At 36.4% G+C, this 27902-nt stretch overlaps 1 protein-coding gene across 1 annotated transcript in view; it reads right to left on the reverse strand.

Annotated features, from left to right (window-relative positions):
* Positions 1 to 1854: 1854 nt before the first annotated feature.
* Positions 1855 to 27902, reverse strand: part of ELL2 (elongation factor for RNA polymerase II 2) — a 96236-nt gene continuing 70188 nt past the window's right edge. The window contains exons 5-12 of the mRNA XM_043976290.1: positions 25290 to 25549; positions 20653 to 20777; positions 20221 to 20314; positions 16700 to 17285; positions 14457 to 14526; positions 8546 to 8717; positions 5758 to 5802; positions 1855 to 5666 (exon numbers count right to left, since the gene is read on the reverse strand). Of these exons, the coding sequence (XP_043832225.1) occupies positions 5550 to 5666; positions 5758 to 5802; positions 8546 to 8717; positions 14457 to 14526; positions 16700 to 17285; positions 20221 to 20314; positions 20653 to 20777; positions 25290 to 25549 (1469 nt within the window). The 3' untranslated portion in view covers positions 1855 to 5549. The remainder of the gene's footprint in view (positions 5667 to 5757; positions 5803 to 8545; positions 8718 to 14456; positions 14527 to 16699; positions 17286 to 20220; positions 20315 to 20652; positions 20778 to 25289; positions 25550 to 27902) is intronic.

Raw genomic sequence — 27902 nt, forward strand, 5'->3', positions numbered from 1 at the left:
CCCCTAGCATTAGTAATAGCCACTGGAGTTTGAGTGGGGAAGACTTGACAGCAGTGTGGAAGGTGATCATATAGGAAGTTATTGAGGAAGGAGCCACAGCTTTTGGAGGGTGAAGTGTCCTGACACAGGAACCAAAGGCACCTTGAAGATGGGCCTTGAGTTTGGGAACCTGATCCGGGTGAGGCACAACATTTCCTACAGCCTGTCCCTGTTCCAGCAGAATGCCTTCCCCAGCTGCTTCACAAAGGGCATCACGAATATGTTAAACAGGACACAGGACTTGGTTCTGTGGATCAGGTCCCCCTCCCCCCAACATTTATAGGCTTTTACTTCCTCTATACCTTGACAACCCAGAAATTTGATAAGTCAAAGAGGAAGAAGCCAACTGACTTTGAAGAAAAATAAGCAGTGGTGGTTACCTGGTAGTCAGCTCTGTGATATAGAAGAAGAGTGTATAAAGATAATTTAAAGATGTAATAAACTTCACATTTCACTAAAAAAAAGTTATTGAAATAATCAAAGCAAGAGGAGTTGAATACCTGAACTAATGTGGTAGCTATAAACAGAAAAGGGGTCAGAGGTCAAAGATTTGGAAGTAAAAATAGCAAGATTTGGAAACTGACTGGATATAATGCCTACTAGATCTCACACCTTGCAACTTATCTATTACCTTTCCTTATTCCAAGAGACTGCTTTTCCAAATGTACGTCTTTTCCAGTACTAATACTCTTATTTATGAAAATAGTGAACATATAAGGAATAGAAACACATTTTTATACATGAATAGTCATGGAAAACATTATTCAATTAAAAAAAAAAAAGAAACACATTTTTAGAGAAGTTCCTAACCTTGAGTCTATGAAAAAATATGTTTTGATAATATTTCGACACTTTTGGTTTCTTTTGTAACCCTATGTATTTTAATTTACTCAAACATTTTTTGAGAGTTAAGTGATTTGCCCAGGGTCACACAGCTAGTAAATGCCAAGTATCTGAGGTCGGATTTGAATTCAGGTCCTCCTAAATTCAGGGCTGGTGCTTTGTCCACTGCGCCACCCAGCTGCCCCAAGTAACTTAATTTACTTAATATTAACTTGAGAAGGCATTCCTCCATAGGTTTTTCCGGAGTTCCATGACACAAAAAAAGATTAAACATCCTTGTTTTAGAATTTATGAATATATTCTTAAGAAGCAAGATTTTTTTGTGGGGGCTTATTTTCAATTTCATTTCCTGTACTCCTCCGATAAAAAATTAACAATTAAGATTATCCCTCACTGCCTAATTCTCAAGTTTTACACCCATGGTATTCTACATCTTCACGATAACTCATTTCATTTCAGCATTTTATGGCTCATCTTTCCCACCACTGTAGATCTAATGCTTGAGAAATGTCCTAAGCAACGTAGGATCACAGAATCAGAGAGAGAGCTGGAAGAACTGGAGGCCATGGAGTCCAAATCTCCTGTATTTGACAGCTGAGGAAATCATGCCCAGAATGAGACAGCTAGCAAATGTTTACAGCAGGATTCTGAACACACCTTCTTGATTCCAAGTCCACCATTCTACCCCCCATGCCACCTTTAATCTCCTCAGAAATGAGACTGCCATTTTCTGAACCTAATTTTGCATGCTCAACAATTCACAAACTTACCTTAGCTGGAGGAATGTCCCCTCCTCAGTGAATGTCACACTTGTTCATACAAGTGAATGAAACAGGGGTTTACAGCAAACTATTCTAGTTGACATTACTCAAATATCTTACCTGTGACATCTTTGTGTGCCTTTATAACAGATAAGCAAAGATTTTTTTAAAAAGTTAAATATTTTGAAACGAGACAAGAAAAACAACAGGATTGCAAAGTTAACATTTTTTATTGAACTAAAATTGGTGTAGAACAGTGGGGGCAACAATGGCTCAAGTGTTCATTAGCTTAACAAAATGCCCCTGTGGCATTTTACCTTTGAGAGTCCTAATATGGGTCGTGTGGAATCGAGAAATAGTATGGGTATGTATTTTTTTAAACACTTCAAAAAATTCAGAAAGGAGCCTCACAGCCTTGTTTATTTAGTCTTCATGTTACAAAACACTTTGCAAACATCCCCTGTTGTTTTCCTTTAATAGTGTCAGTTTAATATTCTTCCCCAAAAATGTCCCTTTCACAGTGCTGGCTATATTAACTCTTTCCCATAAGGTTTGTGGAAGGAAAGGATTTAGTAACACTTAGGCAGATAGCTAGCTGTAACAACTTCAAAAGTAGTGAAGACATATGCCAAACATATGTGGTGTGTCAACACTGCCAGAAAGGCAATGAACTGGCTAAAATGTCTCAGTAAAATTTAAAAAATAAGATGGAATGAATAGAACTATCAAGTTACAGTATCTCAATGCTGGATCACTTTTGTTTTAAATTTCCTTTCAGAACCTTGCTTTTAACATGTGAATCTGCCTTTGCTTTACATAATACAGTTAAATACTTCAAGGGAAAAGGAAATTCTTATAGAGATCATATGATTTAGTGAGATACAGAAATTAACACTGAATTTTTAAAAAATAAAAGTAGACAGCAATGATCTAAACTTGTTTCAACCAGCTACTTTGTAAGAATTAGGATTGACTGTCTACTCAGAAGGTTGATCCCTCTTCCTAATTTATTACTTGAGAAACAGAAAACCAACAAAATGAGGGGAAAAAAATCTGTAGTTTATTGTTGCTTTTATAAAACTATTTAGTATCATTTTGATTTGATTTAAATTATATGTTCATTCATTTCATAAGAGTTAATTAAAGAAGAAAAACTCTTAAAGAGTGCTTCCAACTGATTTAGAGTAACTGCAGTGAAAGACATGACAACCTTGATTGATGCTATTTTGCTATTATTGTTTCTCTCAAATGAATCAAACTCTATACAGAGAGTAGTGTAACTGAACCTGCACCATCACCATCACCTGGAAAAGTTTCATTTGGCTTCCATTTGAGAGAATCTATAAATCTTGCAGTGAGAGATTAATATTGTTAAAAAATATCACTTTGATAAGTTCATACACTTATTCAACAGAGATGTAGACTAGAGTAAGAGCAGATATGTAGATTTAAAGAACTACATTTTGCAACCAATAGATGGACATACATTTTGCATGGATATGTTCAATGCAAAGGATGCCATCTACATTAAGGCTTTTACAGTAGGTGGTGAAGCCTAAGGATGTGCAATGCTGGACTATACATGTGATCTCCAGCTTAAGTCATTACCCAACCTGTAAACCAGAAGATGTGCTCACATGTTTGTGGTAGTAGTTTTAAGCAGGATAAAATTTTGGCTACAGGGAGAGTCTTATTTGTAAACACATATTTAAATAGGAATTGGCATGGAAACAATTACAGAGGAACTCTTGCATCACAACTAGAGGACAAATGACTTGTACATGATGTTGGGCAGACACACATAGGTAGCAGCCTTTTCTCTCTTTTTCTGTTATTGGAACTTGCATTTTAACTGAAAGATGATCTCTAAGGTCCCTTCCCGCTCTAAAATTCTATGACTTACAGACTTAGATATTTGGAATTGTACCCGAGCTTTTAGAAGCACATATTCTTGTCTTAAAGCCAATAATTCCTTGTTAACCTACTGATTCATCATCATCCAAGTAGTTATACCAATGAATCCCTTCTGGGATGAACTGCATTATTTATAGATAAAACCCTTGAGACATATTGATAAAAACATAATATGTATAATGACCAAATTATACCTTATCCCTGAATTAATTCCCCTTGGTCTGTGTATTTTTTTTTTAAATATTTGGAAACCCATTAACATCTAATAGTGATTGTATCAATGATGAGGTAAGAGAAAGCACCAAGAGTCTCAATGATGAGTAGTAAAATACCATGAATTCTGCTCTACATAGTAATAGGACTGTTGTTTATAGTAATATGAAAAAGAGCTGGAATCATAGGCAGACTTGTTAAGAACCTTTGCACATTTCTCTCCAACAGCCTAATCATTTTGGTAAATGTCCTGGAAGGACATTAGAGAGAAAGTTCCCCACTCCCATCCCTGACTACTGGATGATGACACAATGACACAGTATCTCAAGTATCCTAGACACCAAACATATTCTGGTTTACAGTGATACACAACAAATTTGGTTGGGTTTTTTTCTTTTTCTTTTGGATGCTGGAGACATTTATTAAAGACACTACCAAAATTTTGGCAAACATTCCAAAAATCAGATTTGTAAACATAATGCTTCCCTTTTCAATTGGCAGCACTTTGAAAAGACAATACGGTAAGACAACACAATTTCAGTCAACGTTAGTTCAAAATCCTTACATGCTTGACCAAATAACTTATGTTCCCACATGATAAAACAAGCGATAGTTTAAATCAAAGTAAACAGATAAACTGCATGAAATGAAAGTTTGTGCTGTTTGATGAATCACAGTATTTTATAGTTAAATATATCTGTTCTTTGTTATATTCCTGTCACCCAGGAGAAAAAAAAATCTTTAAATATACATTTCATGTAGGCAATAGCTTCTTTGCATATCTCTCTTCAAAAAAATACTTTATAGCAGTATATAAATAGGTCACCTACATGTTTAATTTTATAATTTTGCCCCAAAAGTATAGATCAGTTTCATTTTCATAACATTGATTTTTCCCAACATTAATAAAGCTGACAAACTGTTGAAATGGAAATGCTTTTGTCTTCCACAATAGAAGTAGCAATTTTATAGGAAAAAACCTACAGTAACACTCGTCAGTTGTTTTTAACCTGAGCGTTTGGGCCTACTAAGAGTAGCAGCTTTTTTCTTCATGCATGCTCACATCCACACAACCTCTGCACACATACAGTAAGTACAAGCACACTCTTACAGACGCTGGTAGGCCACAATTCGCTTCCCTGTTGCTTTAATAAAATGGGAAGCAGTGTAGCTAAGGATTTAACTACACTATGGATACAACAAGCAAACACCTTAAGGCAACCATTGCAATGGGGGGTTTAACTTGTAGGGATAAATTACTGTTCGAGATCAAGTCAGGCTGTATATAATTTATACATATATATATATACACACACACCCTTCTATTTCTTAACCCTCCAAAACAATGTTTTAACTTTTTTTTTTGTATTTTGTGCAAATTTCTAAACCTTCTACCAATTAAGGCAAAGAGTTCTCATTAATAAAGGTCAAAAACCAGGCCTATATTTATCCAAAAGCATCTCAACTTGCTACATTGTTATTTCTTTGAAAATGTGCACAACCATTAAGTATAGACACTGGACCCCCAATATCTAAAAGTGATCTCCATGGACAAACTAAAGTCTTGAGGGGGGAAAAAAGGGACCAGAAAAAGCAGCTTCAAATATGCAGGGAAGCAAAATAAAATAAAAAATAATAAAAAAAAGTAACTCAAAGTTTGCTAATACTGAAACTTTCCACTGACAAAAGTTTCAACTTTTTAGAATCTTAGAGCAACTCATTTGGAATTTTAAATAAATAAGCTTAAGTTTATTCACATCTTCTGGTCTAAGCAGAGGTCTAGTGCCAGGACCCTGCTTGCTGTTGGTCGAATTCACCTATTAGTCTTTTGATGTGAGACAACTTGTTATGAAGATATTCACATCTGTATTTTTCTTCATGGTAATTGGGACTAGACTGTGGAAAGGAAAAAAAAAGGTAGGTTTTAGAAACATATATAGTACTTTAAAATTACAGAATAGAAAACAAAATACTGACTTGTCCCTACCTGATTGATCTTCTTATATTCTTCTAAGACTTCTTCATGAATAGTCTACAAAACAAAAGGTTTGAAATCAGAACAGAAGAATTCTTCATGAAGAATGAAAAATTGATCTCAATGGTAGTTGAATTTCATTATGAAGTTTGCTATCAACTAATAATGCAGAAGGAAATAAAATGAATCCACCTCCATTGCTTATACCCTAACCCATTGAGTAGTCCTATAAAAATGGTAAAACTCTATAAAGTGAATATAAAAAAGATTAAATCCTGTTAAATCTATCACATAATGAATCTCAAGGGCATGAGCCTTCAGGCTTTTTTGGGCAGGGCAATGAGGGTTAAGTGACTTGCCCAGGGTCACAGAGCTATTAAGTGTCAAGTTCTGAGGTCGGATTTGAACTCAGGTCACCCTGAATCCAGAGCCAGTGTTTTATCTACTGTACCACCTAGCTGCCCCCAGGCTGTTCTTTCATGGAGGATTGGGGGGGGGGGGAGGATAGATTTAAACTGATCCCTACCTATTCTCATCTATTCCTTTTGTCTGGATTTTATAGACATTTTTTGGTCACACAACAGAACAAACGCTGCTTATAAGGCAGTAAGGGGAGGGAGGAGGTAAGTTAGACTTATTATTCTTTTATGAACTAGGAAGAATTCCCTTGGCCAAAGGGTTAGGAAATTCTTCATGTACTTAAGTTCTAGGTTTCCTAAGTGTGATAATAGTGACAGTATCCCTTGAAATAAAAGTTGGAGCTCAATGACTTGGGTAGTTTGAACAAGGGTTGTGAAGGTTAAATCTGAAGTCGGGGTGACAAGTTTATTTGCTTATTGTCCTAGAGTATATTATATATTCTGATGAGGGTTTATTAAATCTTTTTTTCAATGGGGTTGTAATGAGGGTAAAGTGATCTTACATATCTTTAAGGATATAATAAGGATTATATAAGGATACAATATATAGATGAAGTACTAAGGTACATGAGTCTCAGTAGTTAGTAAACACATGGTTATTAAATGCTTACAATGTGTAAGCTAATATACCAGGTATTGAGGATGCAAAGGCATAGTACCTGCCAACAAGGAGATTAGGGATGGGAGACATGCAAAATATGATACAAATCAGAAAGAAGTAAGTGCAAAGGTCAGATCCAGACATAGATAGATAGTGCTTTGAGACATCTAGGAATTTCTGTTATAGAGAGATCAGGGAAGGCTTAATTGATGAGTGACAGATTATAAGGGGAGGGAATTATTTCAAAATAATAATGGTTGGACCCTTTTATCTTCAGGGGGATGGCATGCACCAAGGCAAGAAGAGAGCAGGATGAAAAAATGGGGCAGTCCAACTTGGCTAGAACATTGAGGAAGTGAAATGAAATAGAATGAGAGAAAAGGTAGGAAAGGTAAATTAGTGTTGGATTGTGGAGGATCTTGAATGCCAGTATAAGACATTTATAATGCAACCATTAGTTTTGTTTTGTTTTTTTAAATTAGACCAATGACATTGTCTGATCAGTGTCTTAAGATTCATGTAAAGGATGGAGAAGAAGAGACTCGAGCTAAGAAGGCCAACTAGAAAGCCATTTTCCACTTTACATTTTTCCAATTTTTAGAACTGGCTAGTAAGAAAAGAGGGAAAAGGAGAAGGAACATTTAATAAAATTATATAATAAACTCATATCTGAAAAACACTAGTTATCAAGGAAAAGAAGCAAAAGTAGTCATGACCATTTCATCAATACCAATTGGACACATACACTTTTTTTTTTTTTTTTGCGGGGCAATGGGGGTTAAGTGACTTGCCCAGGGTCACACAGCTAGTTAAGTGTCAAGTGTCTGAGGCCGGATTTGAACTCAGGTACTCCTGAATCCAGGGCCAGTGCTTTATCCACTGTGCCACCTAGCCGCCCCCGGACACATACACTTTTACTACATGAGCAAATTTTTTATGTGGCATTGCTTAGATATTCCCCTCAGTATATAGTAGGAGAAGAGGTTAAGAATTAAAGCCCAAATGGATATTTGAGCAATTATATTAGAATAAATGTGGGAAAGGTTAAATCAGACATATTGGCAAACTTTTAATATTATTATATGTGTTCATAAGTGTTTTGACTATTTTAAATTTTATTCTGGGTGACAAAAGGAAAGTAATCCCTAATAGGAAATGCTTTCTTAAGCACCATAGGCTCTGGCCAGAACATACACACTCTGCATGATCTCAGGCAAAGCTTCTTAAACTGTGGGTCATGACCCCATATGGGGTCACATAAATGAATGTGGGGGTTGCAAACAGCAAAAGGTTATGCATACCTATGTTATGTACCTATATACCTGAGGTCGCATAAAAATTTCTCGGGCAAAAAGGGGTCGTGAGAGGAAGAAGTTTAAGTAAAAAATTTTTAGAAGTCCTGCTCCAAGGGATGGGGCCTTATCTTTATCAATGCCAAGGTAATACTTCTCTCATGGCCCTAAAAACTATGGGTTCAAAAAGTTAATATACTACTCCAAAAAGCACACATCCCTTCCACTCATGGGAAGGAATTCAACATCTCTATCAGTAATACTTTTTCCACTAAATAGCTCTCTGGATTACATATTGCCTCTCTAATTTTATGTTAAGGTCAAACATCACATGGCTGTATTTGGGAATAGGATGGTCTGCCACTCTCTGAGCACAGCAAAAGGTTCAAAGTTCTCTGATAATGAGCCTGCACTGTTTGGTTAGAGATGGAAGATGGAGACAGAAAAGTTTAGTCATGTGCATGAGGTCAAGTTCACCCATTCATTACCTGATACTCCTTGGAGCCTGGAGAAAGGCGTTTACGTTGTGCATCAAGTTTAATAAACCTTCTAGCAACAGTCTCCATCCTGGCATGCAAAGTTCTGTACTCATCATACTCTGCATTGAAGTCATCCTTATAATTCTGGCGTTGCTCGTGTGAGACAATTGCAATATATTTTCTAATAAAAAATATTTGAAGGTTAAGATTATAGGGCAGAATACCTTAAAAATATAAGCATCATCATTCTGACCAAGATTTTATTTAAATATTTGAAAAAAACACATTCTCAATAAATTATATTGCAAGAAAAAACTACAAATATACTCTTTGCTGAACTATCATAAGCTATCAAAGGATTAAGGACAAATGAAATGTGAGAAAATGTAAAACAACATAATCAATAACAACTTGGTGACAATTAAAATGTCTTCAGGCAAAAAAATAGAAAATAATTTATGAAAGATTTATTCTCTTAAAACTACCTTTTTTCCAAAAACAGACCACTACTACACTAATCAGATAACCATTTGACACATTGAGACATAAGGAATCAAGAAGAATTGCAAAGTATTCATAACCACAGGAAAGAATGGTACAAATCAACAATAAGGGAAATGTAAATCAAAACAAACCTAAGGTTTTACCTTAGGCCTGACCAAAAAAGACAACAGTTAATGCTGGAGGGGCCATGGAATGATTGGCACACTAATTCACTACTGGTGGAGCTTTGAAATGGTAGAACCATTTTAGAAAGCAATTTGGAATTATAAAGTGACTAAAAATGTCCATATTCTTTGAACTAGGCTTATGACCAGTAAAGAAAGTCCTTGGGGCAGCTAGGTGGTGCAGTGGATAAAGCACCGGCCTTGGATTCAGAAGGACCTGAGTTCGAATCCGGAATCAGACATTTGACCTTACTGGCTATGTGATCTTGGGCAATTCACTTAACCCTCATTGCCCTGTCCACCCCCCCCAAAGAAAGTCCCCATAAAAACTAAGCTATTTATAGCAGCACTTTTTTTTGGTGATAGTAAAGAACTGGAAACAATGATGTCCACTGACTGGGGAATGGCTAAACAAATTGTGGTACATGAATGTAATGGAATATTACTGTGTTGTAAGAAATGGTGTGATGAATACAGAGAAGCATGGAAAGATCTATATGAACTGATGCAGAGTAAAGTAAGCAGAGCCAAGAAAATATATACAATAACTACAACACTGTAAATAGAAAAAAATTATATATAAAAAATCTAAAGTAAATCTAACAAAATTATTCTTGATCTCTATAATTTGATTGAAGAGATGAGAGGACACTCTCTGCCCCTTTGTGGAGGTGGAAGGTCCACAGTTCACATTGTATGTTTTTGGACCATTTCAATGTATTGATCAGTTGTGCTGATTTTTTTCTCTCTCCAAAAATACTATTTGTTACATAGGATGGTTCTCTGGGAGAGGAAGGGGAAAAATCCTTGGGATAACTATGATGATGTAAGAAAAAACAAGACATTTAAAAAACTTATTTAAAAAGCAAAGTAATATTTTACAATACAGCAGGGGCTCTGAAGCTAACTAAAAATATATTTTGTTAACTGCAGTTCAGTGTAATTGGTTGCCTTTTAAAACCTGTGCATTTTTTTATATGCATTTAAAAACGTTATTGTGAGAAAGGGTCCATAGACTTCACCAGAATGACAAAGGTTCTAAGAAACAAAACAAGCTAAGGGCTCTCACAAAAGAAGTTCTCCTTTAGCTCTTAAAGAATTGCTGGCACTATGAGTATTTCCTAAGGTGCAATTCTGCATCTGAATTATATCATGCCTTTTGCAGATCTCTATAGGCTATATAAGAAGTTTTTTTTTATAGTTCATTTAACAATGACAGCAATAAAATAGAACAAAGTCTATTCTCCTAGGCAGAGAGAGGCAGAAGACACAGGGACTATAATCATGCCTGATATAGGTTCAGAGATAAAAAAGATGTCGAGGGATCAGAACTAAGTTTTATTGATTGTTGAATTTAGTTTTTTGAAAACATTTATATGTCACACTATATGGATGATACCTGGAAATTGGTAGTATAGATTTTAAGATGAGGTTATTATACTCCCTAACATAAGACTACTTTAATTTGCTTTCCCAGGAAAATGTCTTGATTTACATTCAACTCCACTTATTACATGATCCTATCGATTTCCTAGTAATGGATATACCACAGATGCTACAGGAAACAGTGATTTAATGCTCCACTTAGTATTTTTATTCATGCTGAGTTGGTATGCAGTTTAATTTCAGTGTAACTGAGATTGCAGGGTCATGCCAATTTCAAGCATCCTGCTGTCCAGAATTGCCAAAGGAGGGGCAAATTAGTCTTTATTGCCAGTGGATTGCCTTGACTGCACACCAGAGGGAGCCCAGAAAGAAAATATCAAGAATAGGCAAAATGGCTACATAGAACATCAAGTTTAGTTTTATTTCATCACTTAAAATATTTATCCCTTGCCAGATTCATGCTTTCCAGCCAAAGTTATTTTATTTAGTGGTTCTAGACTATTAGGAAAAGGTTTCAAATTGGGTTTTACAGTTTAGGGTCTTGTCAGTATTTAATGATTTCTATTTAAACATTAAATTTTTTTTCTTAAAATTTAATTTTTTTAAAAAGGAAACTGGTTCTCTTTTTTAGTTAAAGAATGACATTTAAATTGGTACCAGAGCAGACCATAAACAGCAATGAAACATGCAAAATAAATTACGCTTCTTGTGGTCAATTCCCAATTTTTTAGGGAATGATTAACCAAGTTGCAGATAGTTATCCTTTTTTATTTTGCCTTCTTTTCTTATATAATAAGTCTTTGTGATACTTTGCACCCTTAAGTTAGTAGAAAAGCAAAGCAACTAAACCCATATCTACTTTCCTAATTGTTTAAAATGAAATTTAGGAATTATTTGTCTACTAACTTTGTCCATGGAAACTATAGACAAGAAAAATTGACATTGACACAAATGACTACCACATCCTTCCATACATTTTTCTCAAGATGGTGGTCTGTGTTGGTTTTAGTCACTCCTGAAGGATGGATCATTCTGAGTTTCCTTTGCAAGATGATAATCTCTCAGTTCCATCCCCACTGTGTCAATTTACCTGAAAGCCTCTATCCTGACCCCTCTTTTCTCTCTACACTCTCAGTGACTGCATCAGCTCCCATGGATTCAGTCATCTCTAGGCTGATAACTCTCAAATGTCCATATCCATCCCTCATTGCTCTCCTGAGCTCTAGTCAGGCATTTCCAACTGCCTGCTTGATATCTCTAACTAGAAAGCTGATATGTTGATATTCCTAAAAGACGGGTTGGATGATGACACTACCTACCCTGGCTCAAGGGGTGCTAATGGCTCCCTGTCCCACTATGATAAAATACAAGCTTTTCTATTTGTTATTCCCAATCTGGTTCCAGCCTACTTTTCCAGGATGGATTACACATTACCCTCCTTCACTTCCTCTATACTCCAGCCAAGCTGGCCAACTTTACTGTTCCCTTTACATGGCATTTATATACTTCTCACTTCTGTACTTATGAACAGCCTCTTCCCACTTCCTCCATGCCTGGAATACTGTCCCCCATCTCACCTGCCAGGCCTATGGCTTCTAGCTCCCTTCAAGACTCACACAAGTGCCAGCTCCTGCAAGAAGCCTTTCTTGATTCTCCGAAGTGTCCCCTAGCCCATATATCACTTGGTATCCACTGTGTAAGGTATCTTTTTTAAATGCCTCTGTGAACACATTGTATTTTCTTCTACCTTCCCCCCTACTCCTGTCCCATCCCCCTAGTGGAATATAAGCTCTATCAGAGCAGGGACTGTCTGGCTTTTGGATTTTTATTCTCATTGCCTAGCACAGTCCTTAGGACACAGTGAGTACTTCATGAATGTTTACTGAGTCACATTGTGAAAAATGTCAGTTAATTAAATAGGTTGGCAAATTTCCTAAAAGTATATAAACCCAAAGAATATGAATAAACTCTCTCATTCGCCCCCCACATTCATTTTTGTATTTATATGTAAAAAGTTACTAGTACAAGTTTGTTCATCATAAATATCAACACAAACGTTTATATATAAGGGACTATAAAAGAGCTACTTAAATTGTGATTTCTTTAAAAAAAAAAAAGTAGTTACAAACGGCCCTAAATTTCCATTGGATGTTAACAATTAAAAAAAAAGAATCCTTTCACATTCCTTTATTATGAATCTGTCATCACTAGCTAATGTCACCAATAGCTAATGTATGACAAAGTACATTTTACTATTCCATCTTGGTAAATCCAACATCCACAGGAAAAGGATTTAGGATTTGATATAGTCCTGCCACTTACGAGAGTGGCCAACTTTTAAAAGAACAGTGCAATTTCTGTACATACATTAAAAAAAAAACAAAACACAACCCAAACCACCATTCTCTTTAGCCATGGAGTAGGTGCTGTCTCACCAGAGAGCACTGCTGACTGTCAAAGGCACTGGAGTGCCAACTCAGCAGACACTGCGAAGTAGCTGATTTGGTCCTGGCTGCTACTGGGTTTTTTAGGCTTCTCTACAGAGCTCTAAAATCATACACTAATTCAAATGAAAGGTATTGTTTAGCACTACTTCTTGAATTCCTCTTTAGCTATACAAGTAATAACTAGCATGGAAAGCATGCTGGATCTGGAGTCAAAGGAACTAGGTTCAAATCCCAGCTTGCTACTTAGCAATTATGTTTCTAGCTGCCCCCCAAATTACATTTTAATCAAGTCCTGGCTGTACTCAAAAAGTGTTTGTAGGCGACAAGTTTGATACCCCTGGCCTAGATGACCTATGCAGTCCCTTTCAGATCTAAATGTATTATCCTATGTTTTAGGGCATTATTATTCATAATTAACTTTGTTTCTCAAAATAATGCAATCACTTCATTAAAAGGAACTTTAAAGTATTCTAAGGACATATATTTTGGAAAGAATGTTTTTGATAAATCTAGATAGCACAAAAGTCTGACCTGATTTAACATAAGATTCTAACAATGGTAAAAGTCCTTTCAAACACTAGCCTAAATTCCATTTAGCTTTTCATGTTTCATATATACTGTACATTCGATCATAATGCATTTGGAACAGGGTTTGCCTGATTCAGTTTCTGTTCTTCTGCTGCTTGATTATTTTCTACTCCAAAAGAAACTATGATACTATAGAAAGCAGAAGTAGGTATCCAAGTCATAATTTCAGTTTATAACACCCTCAACTCAGCATTTTAATGTGGGTGATGTCACACACAGACACAGACACAGGCACACACATGCATATATTCATACACAGAAAAAGGAATTAGGACCATATAGGCATTTTTTCTCCAACTTAAAGGGAGAACAGACCTCTAAGTGTTTGTTCTAGTATTTAAAAAAACAACAAAAAACCCCCAATGTAATGCTGTCCTTTATATGATTAAAAAGCACATTGTAAATCCCAGTGATTCCACATTTGCCAATAACTATGCCTCCCTTAGGGAGGCTAGAAATTGACTGCCCCCTGACTAAGTCAGCTTGTCAGCTTTGAAGTATTGGAGAGCTGAATTCTTCCATACTCAAATGCTTCATCTGCCCATGGGAACAAAGAACAGGATTCTTGTCCACTTAAAGGCCATTGAACAGAAGAACAGCCCCGAAGAAGGATGGGGTGGTACTACATGCCTAACCAGGAAAGCTAGTTGGCAGGACTGATATTAGAAATATCAGCTTTTTAGGGGTAGGTAACTCTTTTGAGGGGAAAAACTGTTCAAGTATTTTATTTTTTAAGCCTTCTTAAAATTACTGATCTGGAAGTCATGCAGAGAGAATCTGCAGACGTCTAAGCCCCACATTATAATTTTTTGGCAGCAGACATTAACTTACATCAAGTAATCCGGTAGTTCAATAGTTGAGGAAGGAGGATCTGTGGAGGCAGTGCAAACCTCTTTAACTCCTAGGAAGAAACAGAATTTGAATATGTTCGTCACCTAACATGGTTATAATAAACCTCAAATTCTAATCCACATCAGAAGCACCCAGAACACTCTTCCTAGAAACTCTATTCTGCCACCTCAATAAGCAACAGTGAGCAAGGAATACAATTGAACATGAACAATAGAGGCCATATGACCAGCTCTACCACGGCCAATACCAGGCGTTGAAACTGCATTGGCTACTGCAGCGTCTGCACAATAAAGGAATCCAATCTTAACCCAAGGTCAATCTTCTATTATTTCAAGAAAAGTTGTGGCATCTGCACAGCATTCAAGCACCTCGGCGGCAGATGCAGTCACAATTGGAGATCCAAGTTTTACACCAACATCTAATTTTCATGGGATTTGAACAAGACAGACAAGACAATAATGTGAAGTAGCAGACTGCTTCAGTCACTGTATTTTTACTGCCATCCTTTTTGCAGGGAGATGAGGAGGAGGAAGAGGATGAAGTCTGCTGAATTGGGTCGGAAGTTTTCCCATCAGTTTTAAGACACTTAAAATAAGGCAGTGCTATGCCCTAATGCATACTGAACTAACCTCCTAATGCTAAACACAGCTTTAAAAGAAAAAGAAAGAAAGAAAGGTAAAATAATGTGTAAGTCCCTGAGGAATGTTATGAAAGTGTGTAAAATCCCCATAGTATTCCATTTGAATCTTCAGAGAGCATGTTTAGTGGTGCTTTTAATTAGAGTAAATTTGTCCCATCCAAAGTAGAGTGAGGCTATTAACTAAAACTACCACTTGCTTTCTGGCAAAACTTAAATCTATAAGTATTTTAAAGGGCATAAATTGACACGCTATTATACCAAAGTTCACATTAATGGTAAATTTTCCTACAAACATTCTACTGTACCACTTCTGGAGACTTTTCTCAGCTAAAAGCATCATATGGCTAAAAAAAAAGTTAGATTAGAGAATTGTAGCATTTCAATTCTATACACGAAGATAGAAAATAAAACATGCCACTCCTTAAAACCTTATTCATACACTTGACAGTGGTATTTTTTCTTGGAAATTTTGCCTTAGTCATCTTTTGCATTTATAATTAGCTACAAGACTGAAAAATGGGCTTGGATTCTTCCATTTTTTTTGGAGAGCCTGACGTCACCTCATAGAGAAGTAACTCCACAAGGCTAGCATTTTTTAAAAAGCAAAAAACTGAGTTCGATTATTATCAGATTTTAAGTTCAATGCAGTGACATCAAGAAGGCACCCTTATGGTAATTACAGTACTTTAGCTTAATGTTTTCTTTAAATGGGGCTTCTTAGTCTATCTACTTTTTTCTTCTTTTTCCCCCCCTTATGTTAAGCTTCTGCCAGAACATGCAGACTTTCTATGTTTATGGTTCTTAGGAAAAGAGGGCATTTGATCTAGGTTTGGATAAAAGAAACCTGTGTATATCATCCCTTGCATTTCTGTTACTCCATAACACCTGGGTTAATGGAAATCCAGAAGTTTCTTAATTATATTACTATACTGATAAAGACTATTGTTATAAAACATCTGTACAAGACTTATCAAACTAATAAAATAGCAACTTATAGAAAACTGGCAAGATTTTGAGTGGTGACATTCTGAACCCTCAAATTTAATTTTACTTGCAAGTTCCAAAGTTGTTTTTTCTTAAATTTTAATATTTTCTCACCTCTAATGCTAATTCTAGTAGCTATCTTTTCTGGGGGAAGGAGTAATTAATATTCCTTATTTTTAAATGTTTCCAGTTAAGTTTAAAAATGACATTTATGGCTGTTAAAATATCCTGCAAAGCTCCAACAAGACCCACTTTCCACAAGAGGCCTAAAAGACATTCTTGGGAGGACTGACAGAGTCAACCCTATTTTTTTTTTATACCAAATACTGCACATGTAAAATCATATTTAAAGATAATTTTAAAAAGCATCTTCCAAAGGAAACCACAGAAATAACAATGCAAAAAAAGTTTACAAATTTGCCATAAAGAAAAATGTGGTCAAGATAAGGACTTAACTAAAGAACTGGAGATCATTTGGAAAAGTTAAGAAGAAACCCCACCCCACTCCCCAAACAGTACCCACTAGAAACCAGTAGAGTCCCACCAGCACGCCCACATTATGATTTAAAGCAGCAATCTTTTCAGGAATTTCAAATACCTTCATTTGGATCCAGACTGGAGTTATTTAGCTTGGCAATTTCTTCTTCTGTCTTAAGGTCTTTCTCATTTTCCTCAATGTCCTGTCTTTTAATTTGGTCCTTTTCCTTATGTTTTTTAGATTTTTTTTTAGATTTTTTATGTGAAATTGAATTTTTCTCTTCCGTGGGCTTTGGATACTTCAACAGGATTAAATCAGATGGTGGGATTTCCAAAGAAGTCCTAGAGGTATATTTGTCCTGCTGGTCCTCAAAGATGCTACCATTTTGACTGAAACTGTCAACAGGTAGGTCTTGAGTCCCCCGGCCTTCTGGAGTGCTAGGGGAATTGGAGTTAGAATTTACAGTCTGAGGAGGATTTGAAACTGGAAGGTGGGTTGAAGGAAGAGGTGGTGGAGTTGGGGTGGCGGCAGCTGCAGGAGGAGGAGGCGGAGGAGGAGGAGGAGGTGGTGGTGGAGCCACAGCAATTTTTTCATGGGTGGAATTCAAATGACCGTTTAATGTTGGGTGAACTCTATTTGTTAGGTGAGATATCCGAGTTTTTTTATTCATTAAAGGATCTATGAAATCTGAATCCAAGAGGCGTTTCTGAAAAACAATAGAAAGGTAAAACCAACAGGCTAGTTGGCACAAAGATGGAACACAAAATTTAAATGACAGATTAACACATGTCCAGTAGAATAGCCTTGTGTACACCTTAATGCCAAGGGTGAAACTTTAACCTTTTCTCAAGAGTCAGCAACAATAAAAAATAAATGTGAATGTCATCTAACAGTCTGGCTCATGGACATTTCTCAGGAGATGGTATTCAGATCCATCTGATCAGATCACCAGCTCTATGTAAATGCTTCTGTCACAGAGATCTTAGGGCATAGTAATAGCACTAAATAAAGAAAGTAGTCCAGCTCTGCTGGTCACAGTTGACCTAGTTTTAGACAGTGTGAGGAGGAAGCAATTTATATCATTTCACCCTGTGCAAACTAACGAGACCTGGTAAAAAGCAATAGGCCAGCACTTATTTAGTCTCTCCTAATGTGTGAAAATGTTCCAGCTTGAAAGTGAATATTATGGCCCATATTTATCATTTCAACTATCTTGGAATAGGAAGTACTTGTCATTTTTTAAGCACCAATCTTTCCTGAAATACAACTACTTTTTTACTCAAATATTCTGTTGCTAAGTGATAATAAATAATAATAGCTAGCATTTATATAGTGCTTCAAGGTTTACAAAGTGCTTTACAAATATTAGCTCTCATTTGATTCTCAGAGCAACCCTAGGAAATAGGTGCTGTTATTATCCTCATCTTACAGATAAGAAGCTAAGCCATGTGCCCACACAACTAGTAAGGATCTAAGGATGTATTTGAACTCAGGTATTTCTTTTTTGACTCTAAGTGCTCTATCCACAGCACCACAAAGCTGCTTCTAGGTTAGGAGAGGTCTAAATGACATCAGAAAGATGAGAAGGAATGATTTTGACTCAAACAGGAGAATATCTACTGTCACAAAGTTACGTGTGAATCCATCTACACCTGGGGTTCTTTAGATCCCAAAGGAATTCATGGATAGATTTCAGAGGGTTGGGGAAGCTGTATGGGATAAGAATTACATCTCTATTTTCATTAACTTCTAATAGAAATTTAGCATTTCCTTCAGGTACTTAAAAACATCTTTTTGAGAAGGGGGCTGCAGGATACACCAGGCTGCAAAAGGGGTCCATGACACACAAAAAAGTTAAGAACCCCCTTTACTATATATAGAAAAGATGGGCTTTAAATAAAAAGTGAAACAAGGTAGTTCAAAGTACAAGTTATATAGGTTTAAGATTAAATGTAATTAATATCATAGGCTTCATGTGTGATAGAAACAACATAAGGAATAACCAATCCATTCATCTACTTTCTCCATTTATTTGCCACCATGAACTATCAAACCATTCTCGGTATATAATTAGATCATAGTATAAGTAGTATCATAACAGTTATCTGCTATTTGGTTAAAGCTCTGACAAAATCAGAGCAAAGCCACAAAAATCAAAAGTTTTCTTTTCTTCTATGTTCCTCACATCTCCAACCTTTCCTAATAGCTGAAGGTAAATTTCTTAACAAGAAGATTGGCGAAGTTATGCTCCTGGGATAATGATGTGGATGAATTAACAGCTGCCATTAAACCCAAGGCATGCTTCATTACTCTTTATCACAGGTCATTTCTATTCCCAGTCCAGGGCATGTGTGCTGAGAGTGGGAGGTCTATTCTGGTCATCAGTACCACCAGGGATCTGGGTCAACTGCCAAGAATAAATGATCAAATTTGCTTAAAACTGCTTCATAAGTCTTAGGCAGAAACAGATTATGTTCAACCTCAGGTAGACTGGTTCTGATTTAACTTAGAATTGCTTTGATCTCCCTGTGGATTAGGCCTACTCCACTGAGGTCTAATTCTAAGCCAGAGGGGATCCGCTGGGACACCCCAGTTCAGAGAGGTTAAAACCCGACTGGCCTCTGGGAACTGAGAGGCATGGCAAATGGTTGTTTGCTTCCTTCTATTCAGTGACAGACTTCTAATAACAGTGATCCTCTTACTTAATGCTTTAAGATAAAAACAAAAAATGTAAATAGCACATTAACAACAAATTTTCTTTATTGTTTTATAATTCAGGTTCAAAGTTTGTTTTTTGTTGTTTTTTTTTAAACTCACTCCTGGAACATATGAGAAAATGTTTTCTTTGAAGCTACAAGCATATTAAAAATAAACTTACTTGATATTTTTCTTTCCTGAAAAAAGGTATGAAAATAAAGCTCTTTAAAAAGTGAATTAGGCTTTAAACTATTAAGGAAGGCCTCCAGCAGTTTAAGTGGATTATCTAAGGAGTATTTATTAGAAAGAAATGGCTAAGAATCAATCAGGGTGAGGTGTTGAGGGGGTTGCAATTTGTACTTGTAGGTCAGCCCACACCCAAGGAGAGTATAGCTTCACTTACATATTCAAAGCAAGGAAGTTCATTTTTAAAAATGATTTTCAGGTGAATGCTTTTACAAAACAACATAGTTCTGTAATATGAATAGCCCTATCATTTAGCTTTCTTTAACTAGTGGTAAACAGAACTTTTTCTAGTTACAATTAAATTTCCTGAATTTCCTACAGTCACTCACAGAATCATGGGGCTGGAAGGGATTTGAGTCATCTCGTCAGCTATCAAATGGAATAGAAGAAAATCCTGTTATGACAGTTAAGCTTTAGGACAACAGCCACAAAAATCTATTTTGTCTGTTGCACCAGACAGTCAAGGTGAAGCATTCCTGTTAAGAAGCCACTGGGATTGGAAGAGTACTGGACTGGGAGGCAAGGGACCTGGGTGCTAGTCCTGAGTCCTGGCTCTAGCCCTCTCAAGCTGTGTGGCCTTCCCTTCCCCTCTGTGCGCCTCAGTTCCTTCATTTTTTACAAATTGGAGGTAAGACTCGATGATCTCCAAGGTCCTTTTCAGCTCTAACATTCTATGATTCTATGATTTTATGAAATACCTGAGAAGGAGAAGATGCAGCATCTTTACTAGAACATATAGGAGATTCTGAACCGCTGGTGCTGGTAGCATTCTGAGGAGATGGGTTTAATTTTCTGTAAAGGACACACATGTTCCAGGTTATACTAAAGATTTAATCAAAACTTTAAAGTTTACCCCTGTTTCTCCTCCCCACCCTCACCTCCCAAATCAAAACATTAAATGCCAACGTTTATTTAAAAAAAATTTTTTTTTTGAGACAATTGGGGTTAAGTGACTTGCCCAGAGTCACACAGCTAGTAAGTGTTAAGTGTCTGAGGCCGCATTTGAACTCAGGTCCTCCTGAATCCAGGGCCAGTGCTCTATCCACTGTGCCACTAGCTGCCCACAAATGCCAATGTTTATTGTCATAACTTTATTCTTCCCCTTAAAAAGCAGCCACAAAATAACTTACCTAGAAAGCACTAACTCCAGTGACTGTCTGTCTATTTCATTGTATCCAGGCCAATCTTTTTGGAGTTCTTTAAATACATAATCCTTTAAGGTATAAGAGAGGTCCTTAGGATTCAAGTTGGCTACCTACAACATAGAACACAAGAATATAATATTAGACCAATTTATAAAAGAAAATTCCACTGGCTTCTTATCTCCAGGATCAATTATAAAGTCCTCTATTTGGCATTCAAAAACCAAAGTTTATCCTCTGTGTGTGTGTGTATATATATATATATATATATATGTTTTTACTTAGTTATTTTGGGGGGCAGCTAAGTGGTGCAATAAGTGCGGGCCCTGGATTAGAAGGACCTAAATTCAAATCTGGCCTCAGACACTTACTTGCTAGATGACTCTGGGCAAGTCACTTAACCTTGTTTACCTCAGTTTTCTCATCTGTAAAATGAACTGGAGAAGGAAATTGCAAACCACTCCAATAACTTTCCCAAGAAAACCCCATGTGGGGTCAGGGAGAGGGGCCTGAACAACAAAGTATAGAATCAGTAGCAACTTTTAAGATTTACACTTAAAAGTCACTATTGAATTAATATTAGCATATAAGAGATGGCTGGTTTGGGACATGGTAGAGATTTCATTAAACACTTTAAATTTATCTTTTGTGGGCATCTAAGATGTTTTCTTCCTGAAAACCTTTTTTACTTATATTATGATATGCAAAGACATAAGAAAATAAGGAGAAAAAGCATTTCTTGGATATATTTATCCCTATTTTTCCAACCACAGGTAGCAGTTATGTTTATCAGTATTTCTACATATGTTCAGTTATTGTTGTTATCACTCTCTTCAGAGAGATAATTCTCAAATTATCTACACTCCCAACAAATACATGCTTTATAAGGACACAAAACAATTGTACATTTGAATTAAATCAAAACTCATTCAACTTTCACATGAAAATTATATGGAAATAAGTCACTTATCTCTACCTGTTTATTTTCACCTATCCATTGATTCCATTAACTACACAAATGCATAGTTCCAGAACTGATTAATTACTAGAAATGACTCTTTTTCCAGGTTAGATAAAAGGTGTATTTTACTCTGAATTTACACTGGAATCTCTACTTTTTAGGGTGGTGGGGGGAGATTGTGATTTCCTTTCATAATTTTCAGATCACCTATCAAAATATCCTGAACTACACAGTTCTCTCACTGTAACTCAGCTGACATTTACATAGTTTATACACTGAAGGCAAGAACTGAATACTTGAAGGACCTGTTATTGGCAATATGGCAATATTATTGGCAAGATGGGGGAGAAAAATTCTGGTGCAGGGATTCCCTCCACCAAACAAACTGCAATCCATTTGTGACTTGGTAGATTAATCTTAGGGAGATGATTGAGGCACACAGTTTAACATACTTGTTCAGGGGTCACATAACTACTGTGAGAGGCATTTTCTGAACCCAGATTTTCCCAACTCTGAGTCTAGCACATGACCTCATTATGCCATTTATATCTATGGTGATATGAAAACTAATATAAACTATTGATTTTTTGGTAGAAAATTGTAAGTAAAAAATTATGTTAACATTAAGTTACATCTGCAGTATTTTTATGTAAGGTTACAGGACTTTTACAATGCAATTCCTGTTTTCCATTAGGAAATCCTTAGGCTTCCCACTATCCTGTATGAAATTTTTGTCCTAAAAAGTATGTCAAAATGTTACATGTTTACTTTTATTTATTTATGTTTAAATGCTTTTAAAAACTTTATTTGGTTTGAAGAATATCCTAATTTTAGATGTTATCTTCTGAAAATGAAACTAGTTATCTTAACATGGAACCATAAAGGCACTGTGGGGAGAAGGTTGACCTTGGAGTCAGAAGGACCTGGATTCCAGTTTCCTCTTCCAAATTCTGTGTAACTGCTGACAAGTCATTTCAATGCCTTTCAATACTCTGGGCAACTTCCTAAGAGTGTAAGTTACAGAACAACTGCCTTGGGAGGAGTTTCCACATTAATAAAAATCACAAGTCTGGGTTTTAAAAAAAGTAAGTTTATTCTAGTAGAGCAAAATGGAAACCTAACCTGAATGCCCAGATAATTTAAGTAGGAAAACCCAATTATTGTTTTTACTTTGATTATCTGGCTATCGAAGGTTGTGTTGGGGATGAATTATAAGATTGTTGCTTCAGTTCTCTCCTTTCTAAGTATAAGCCTGGCCTTAATTTGAGCTGGTTTTTCCTGTGCCAGGAAAATAGTCACATAAGAATATTCTCTATAGAATTATAAGGAAAAATGAAGAACAAAGTCATATGTGTTATTTGAATAAGGAACAAGTTATCAATGTTTCCAAAAAATATCAAGCTAATTTTAAATTTAGGCATAATCATCTCAGCTGCAGTTTAGTTTGAGGAACTATCAACTCGCTGAATTAACAACAACTTTCAAAGGATGACTTATAATAATCAGGTTGAGCAAGAAATCAGCAAACATCCCTATTGGCAGAGGAGGAACAGGATTAGTTTAGGCAACTTTTCAACTTTTATTACTCAGGAGATGATTAACTGGTTTGTGGGACAATCCCTTGATCTTTCATTTTCCATCTTTTACATGTCCTTTGGGGCAAGCTTACTATCCATTTTCATGGACATCAGAGAGAAAGGAAAGGCAGAGAAATTTTATCAGGGGTGCAGATACTTAATTTTAATTGAATTAGATGTAATTTGATACTGTGCCTATTCAATGTAAGGCACTGGGGACAAAAAGATAAAATTGAATCAGGCTCTGGTCTCAGGGAACTTCTATTCTACTTGAGAAAGATGCTAAGATGAAATCAATATTACTGCGTATTGGGGACAAGGAGAGAGTGGACAGGAGGCTAACGTGGCTAATCTGAAGGATGTTTTCGTATTTTTTATGAATTTCTATCTCTGCTTTGCTTCAGCTCTCCTAATGATTATTGTACCACTTGGTTTTAATAGGGTTGGAATAAAGTCAAGAATTACGTAGTGTAGAGTCTCCATATATCAGGAATCCCAAAACAACTCCCTCAAGTGTTCCCCTCATCCAAGTTTAATGCAAACCCAAGGTTTAAGACATCTTTGTATACAAATAGGATGTGTACCTTACCTTATGCTAGGTTTACCTGTTTTGTCACTCCTATTAAGAGTGTCACCTCTGTACTCCAATGCAATGATTTTGTTTGATTTGTAACCTGCCTGCAGCACACACCTTTCCCCCAAAGAGCTCTTTGCCACATGAACTTAAACTGATTTGAAATCATCTAACACCTCAAGATATGATTTTATACATGTGGGAATGGGACAAATCGAGGCTCCAAGATCTCTCCCCTAATCTTGCACTTCATTTAGTAGATAATGCCACGAACATAGTAGATATTCAATGAAGGAATAAAAAGTTCTTAGTCTTCAGAATAATGGTTAAAGTTTTTAGTGAAACTTAATAATAGCTTCTCCTAGAGTGAAATTGTTTTTAGAAAAAAACAAAGGATAACAAGTCCCACACCCATAACCATAATAAAGCATAAGGTCTGAATGCTATTCAAACTTGAATAGCTTCATAAATTAAGAGGCTAATACTATCAACTTAAGAATTAACATTCTAATACTAGACTCAAACCTATGATTATGATGTTATAAGAACCACTAATGTTCACTTCAAGTCCCTCCCAAATTCATAACCTAAATATATATTTTATCTGCAGAAAAATGAAGTCTTAGCGCATGTAGTTAATAGAAAAGGGGATAAGAATAGTAATAAAGAATAATCAGCAAAACCCATATTATAAATTGATTTGTAATTTAAATATATTTTGGCCAAACAAATGAGATAAAAAGGCAATTGTCAAACCTCTATTGAGTCTACACAATGGAAACTGGGACAATTCCTCAAGTAATTCAATAAAATTTAGTGTAAAATTTTTCTTGCTTACATTTTCTGTCTCATAATTTAGAGATGGGGGCAGCTAGGTGGTGAAGCAGATAAAGCACTGGCCCTGGATTCAGGAGGACCTGAGTTCAAATCCGGTCTCAGACACTTGACACTTAATAGCTGTGTGACCCTGGGCAAGTCACTTAACCCTCACTGCCCCCCCCCCCAAATTTAGAGATGAAAGGGGTCTTGTGATCATTTAGGTTCACCACTTCTGTTTTACAGATAAGGAAATGGTAGCCCAATGAGTAAATGGCAGGGCTGGGATTCAAACTCAGATCTTCTAGCATTCATTCATCTGTGGTTAAATAGAGGTTATGGGTTAAATGAATTGCTCAAGACCTTGCAACTATGAATTAGAGTCCAAATTCCTGACTCTCAGTCCAATAGGATATGCTGCCTTCCCCGTGCCTCACTGAAATGTGAGGCCTGCATATTCTTTTAGTCTAGCCTGTCTAGATAATAACTTCATTTTTTATTTCATTTATGAATTAAATGGTTACCCTGAGGTAGTTCAAATTCACATAAGTGAATTCAATTTTCTAAAATTTCCCTTTACTAAACTGAGCCTGACAGTTCTTTCTCTATTTTAAAGAGGAACAAGCCATCTTAATTGAAGGTGAGGAACTAACTCTCTAGAAGATGAAGGAATGACCGTAGACTAAACTGGTCTCACCTGTTGAAGGATGGCTCCAAGGGAGTTCTTGTCTTTTTGATTAACGCCATCTTTCTGTAATCGAGCAAGTAGCTCTGGTTTCTTGTATGTCTTCAGTGCCAGGAGGTGAATCACCCTGTCTCTATAGGGCCGCTGAGAAACACTGTTGTTTAAATGGATCTTTCGTATTGTATTTGCAGGATTAATAGGAGTTGATCTTTTCCTCTCAGGTACTGCATCGGGAACAACTTGTGGTGCTTTCCGAATTTGCACTCTTTTACCTAGGTCCAGTGGAAAAGGCAGGAGTTAGTGTCTGCATGCTACAACAAGCATTGGTCAGTATTTGGAGGTAGCTATCTTTACATTTCATATGTAGGGATCTTTCTAAGGCCATCTTTTTTCTTCTTCCAATTCATTACCTTAAAGTTAGTTCTAACAGTGCAATGTTAATCTAAAACCTGATAATCCTAAAAAAGGTGAGCAAGCACTGAGAATGTGAGTGAGCCTGATTCTGCAGGGCTTGGGTGCTGCAATGTTGTTTGTTTTTGAGTTCTGAGGATGGCACACACATTACTGAGGCAAATAGTAACTCCAAGTTTCAAGAATTTCTCTGTTAGGTCAGGTTCAGCTAGACTCATCCATTCAATTAACTCTAGTGAGATCATGTTAGTCCAGCTCCTGAGGTCCAGAGAATTAAAGAGATTTGCCCAAAGTCACACAGGGACTGAGCAAGGCTATAACCAAACCTCCTTACTCCCAGTTCAGCATTCTCTTGTTTTAAAAATTATCAGTTATTATATAATCAATAATCATCAACAAAGATGAATAATCCAGCATACATGGAACATAGGGAACTGCATATGAAAATTTTAACTTCTATAATGTACAGTTTGTTTTTCTCTGTACTCTATACACAAATATAGAAAATCACAGAGATTACTAAAAATGGTTCTAGCCTGCACTGAGAATGGGCTAAATGACAGAGTTGTGCATGTGTTAAATTAACCTTTTCACCGAAGGCACAAACTACAGGGCTAGTACCTACTAATTATATGTTCTTATCAATTATAAAGACAGAAATTTTGGAAACCTAAACAAAAATGTCAGAAATGGCCAAATAAGCAGATCTCCATTCCTCAGCAGTGGAAGGATAGTGAGCAGTTTATGCCTCCCTGCAAAGTGAAAAAGGCCTTTCTCACTCTTTTTGCAGATCACATCCATATAAGAACCAAAATCTCACTAAACTCTATTTTTGATTATTCAATAAGTATCTTTTGTAAATATAACAGGCTAGGCTGAACTGGGCATTGTGTACTAAGTATACAATCTACTGAGCAAACTTTTTGGGGAGAAAAAGCCTCTTACTGTGTTTTTTTGTGTATCTCGGGCTCATCTAGCTTTGATTCCCCTCCCCCAAATCTTTCTGGGTTACCTGGAGAGTAGCCATGCCTATGTTCCTTAGAGTTAACTAGCTATTCAGATCATTAAAATGACAGCCCAACATACTGGATCACTGAGTTATGAATAACACTAATTGGCTTCAGATATTTCAGAAGGAAAAGTAAATGGTGAAGTCGTCAATAGAAGCTCTCAATGATCTTGTCAGTAGCTTCTTTATAACTGAGGTTAGAGCATGGAGGGTAAAGAAGAGAGCTGGCATGGAGAGATGGCCTATTTTTTATGATCTTGACCAATGTTAAGTTTGAGTGATCCGAAAGGAGTCTCTTGCTACCATAATTACCTTTCATTTTAACATCTGGACATGATTAATGGCAAAAACCATTCCTCAAAGTACACAACAAAGACCCTCAATGGAAACATGGGAAGGTCTAAAGGTCAAAAGGATGGCATGGAGAAGAAGTATGTTTTAAAAAAAAAAATCTTTTTTACTGCCCCTTTCCTCATGACCTGGGGAAGAATTATGGTTTAAAAAAATCTTTTTTTATCCCTCCTTCCCCCAATTTTAGAGATTACTGGAGTGTTTATAAATAAACACTAAATTTCCAACAATGACCAGAGCAGAACTTTCCACCCTTAATCTTAGCTAAGCACATCCTACCAAAGTAAACAGGTACAGCTTCATGGTCAAGAGGAAGATAAATGTTAACAAGCACCAAAAGTAGTATACTTTTTTTAATGGCATGGCAGGTAGCTTTATCCCTTCCTGGTATACATGCTTCTTCTCCCTCAGGGTGGCAAGGAAGACAGGGTCCTGGTTTAGCTTTACCTCTTCTCTTGGCAGTGGGAGGATAGATAAGTGAAAATGGGGTGGTTTGGTTATGAGTGTACAAGAGTGATTGTCAGGGTAATGACCTAGTAGAAAGGTCTAGGCAGGGGCCTAGAGTTGGTCAGTTAACCTGGCCTCTTCCCCTTAGTCTACTTTTACACTTCTCTTGATCTAGTTGTTATTGCCTATTCTGCAATGATAACCTATCATGTGGCACCAGTGAATTATATTCAAGGAATATTGCTCATCTTTTTGCCCACTCCTAGGTTCCTACTCAATTCAGGTAAACACTGTGGAAAAAAGAAAATATTAGTAAATTATATAACAGCTTGAAAAAGAAAGCAGGAAGTATTAAGTACAAGGGGTGGGGAAAACATTTTTTTTTAACCTCTGAAAATTCCCTTTAA

Source organism: Dromiciops gliroides, chromosome 1, assembly GCF_019393635.1.
Source record: "Dromiciops gliroides isolate mDroGli1 chromosome 1, mDroGli1.pri, whole genome shotgun sequence".
NCBI classification, from domain to species: Eukaryota; Metazoa; Chordata; class Mammalia; order Microbiotheria; family Microbiotheriidae; genus Dromiciops; species Dromiciops gliroides.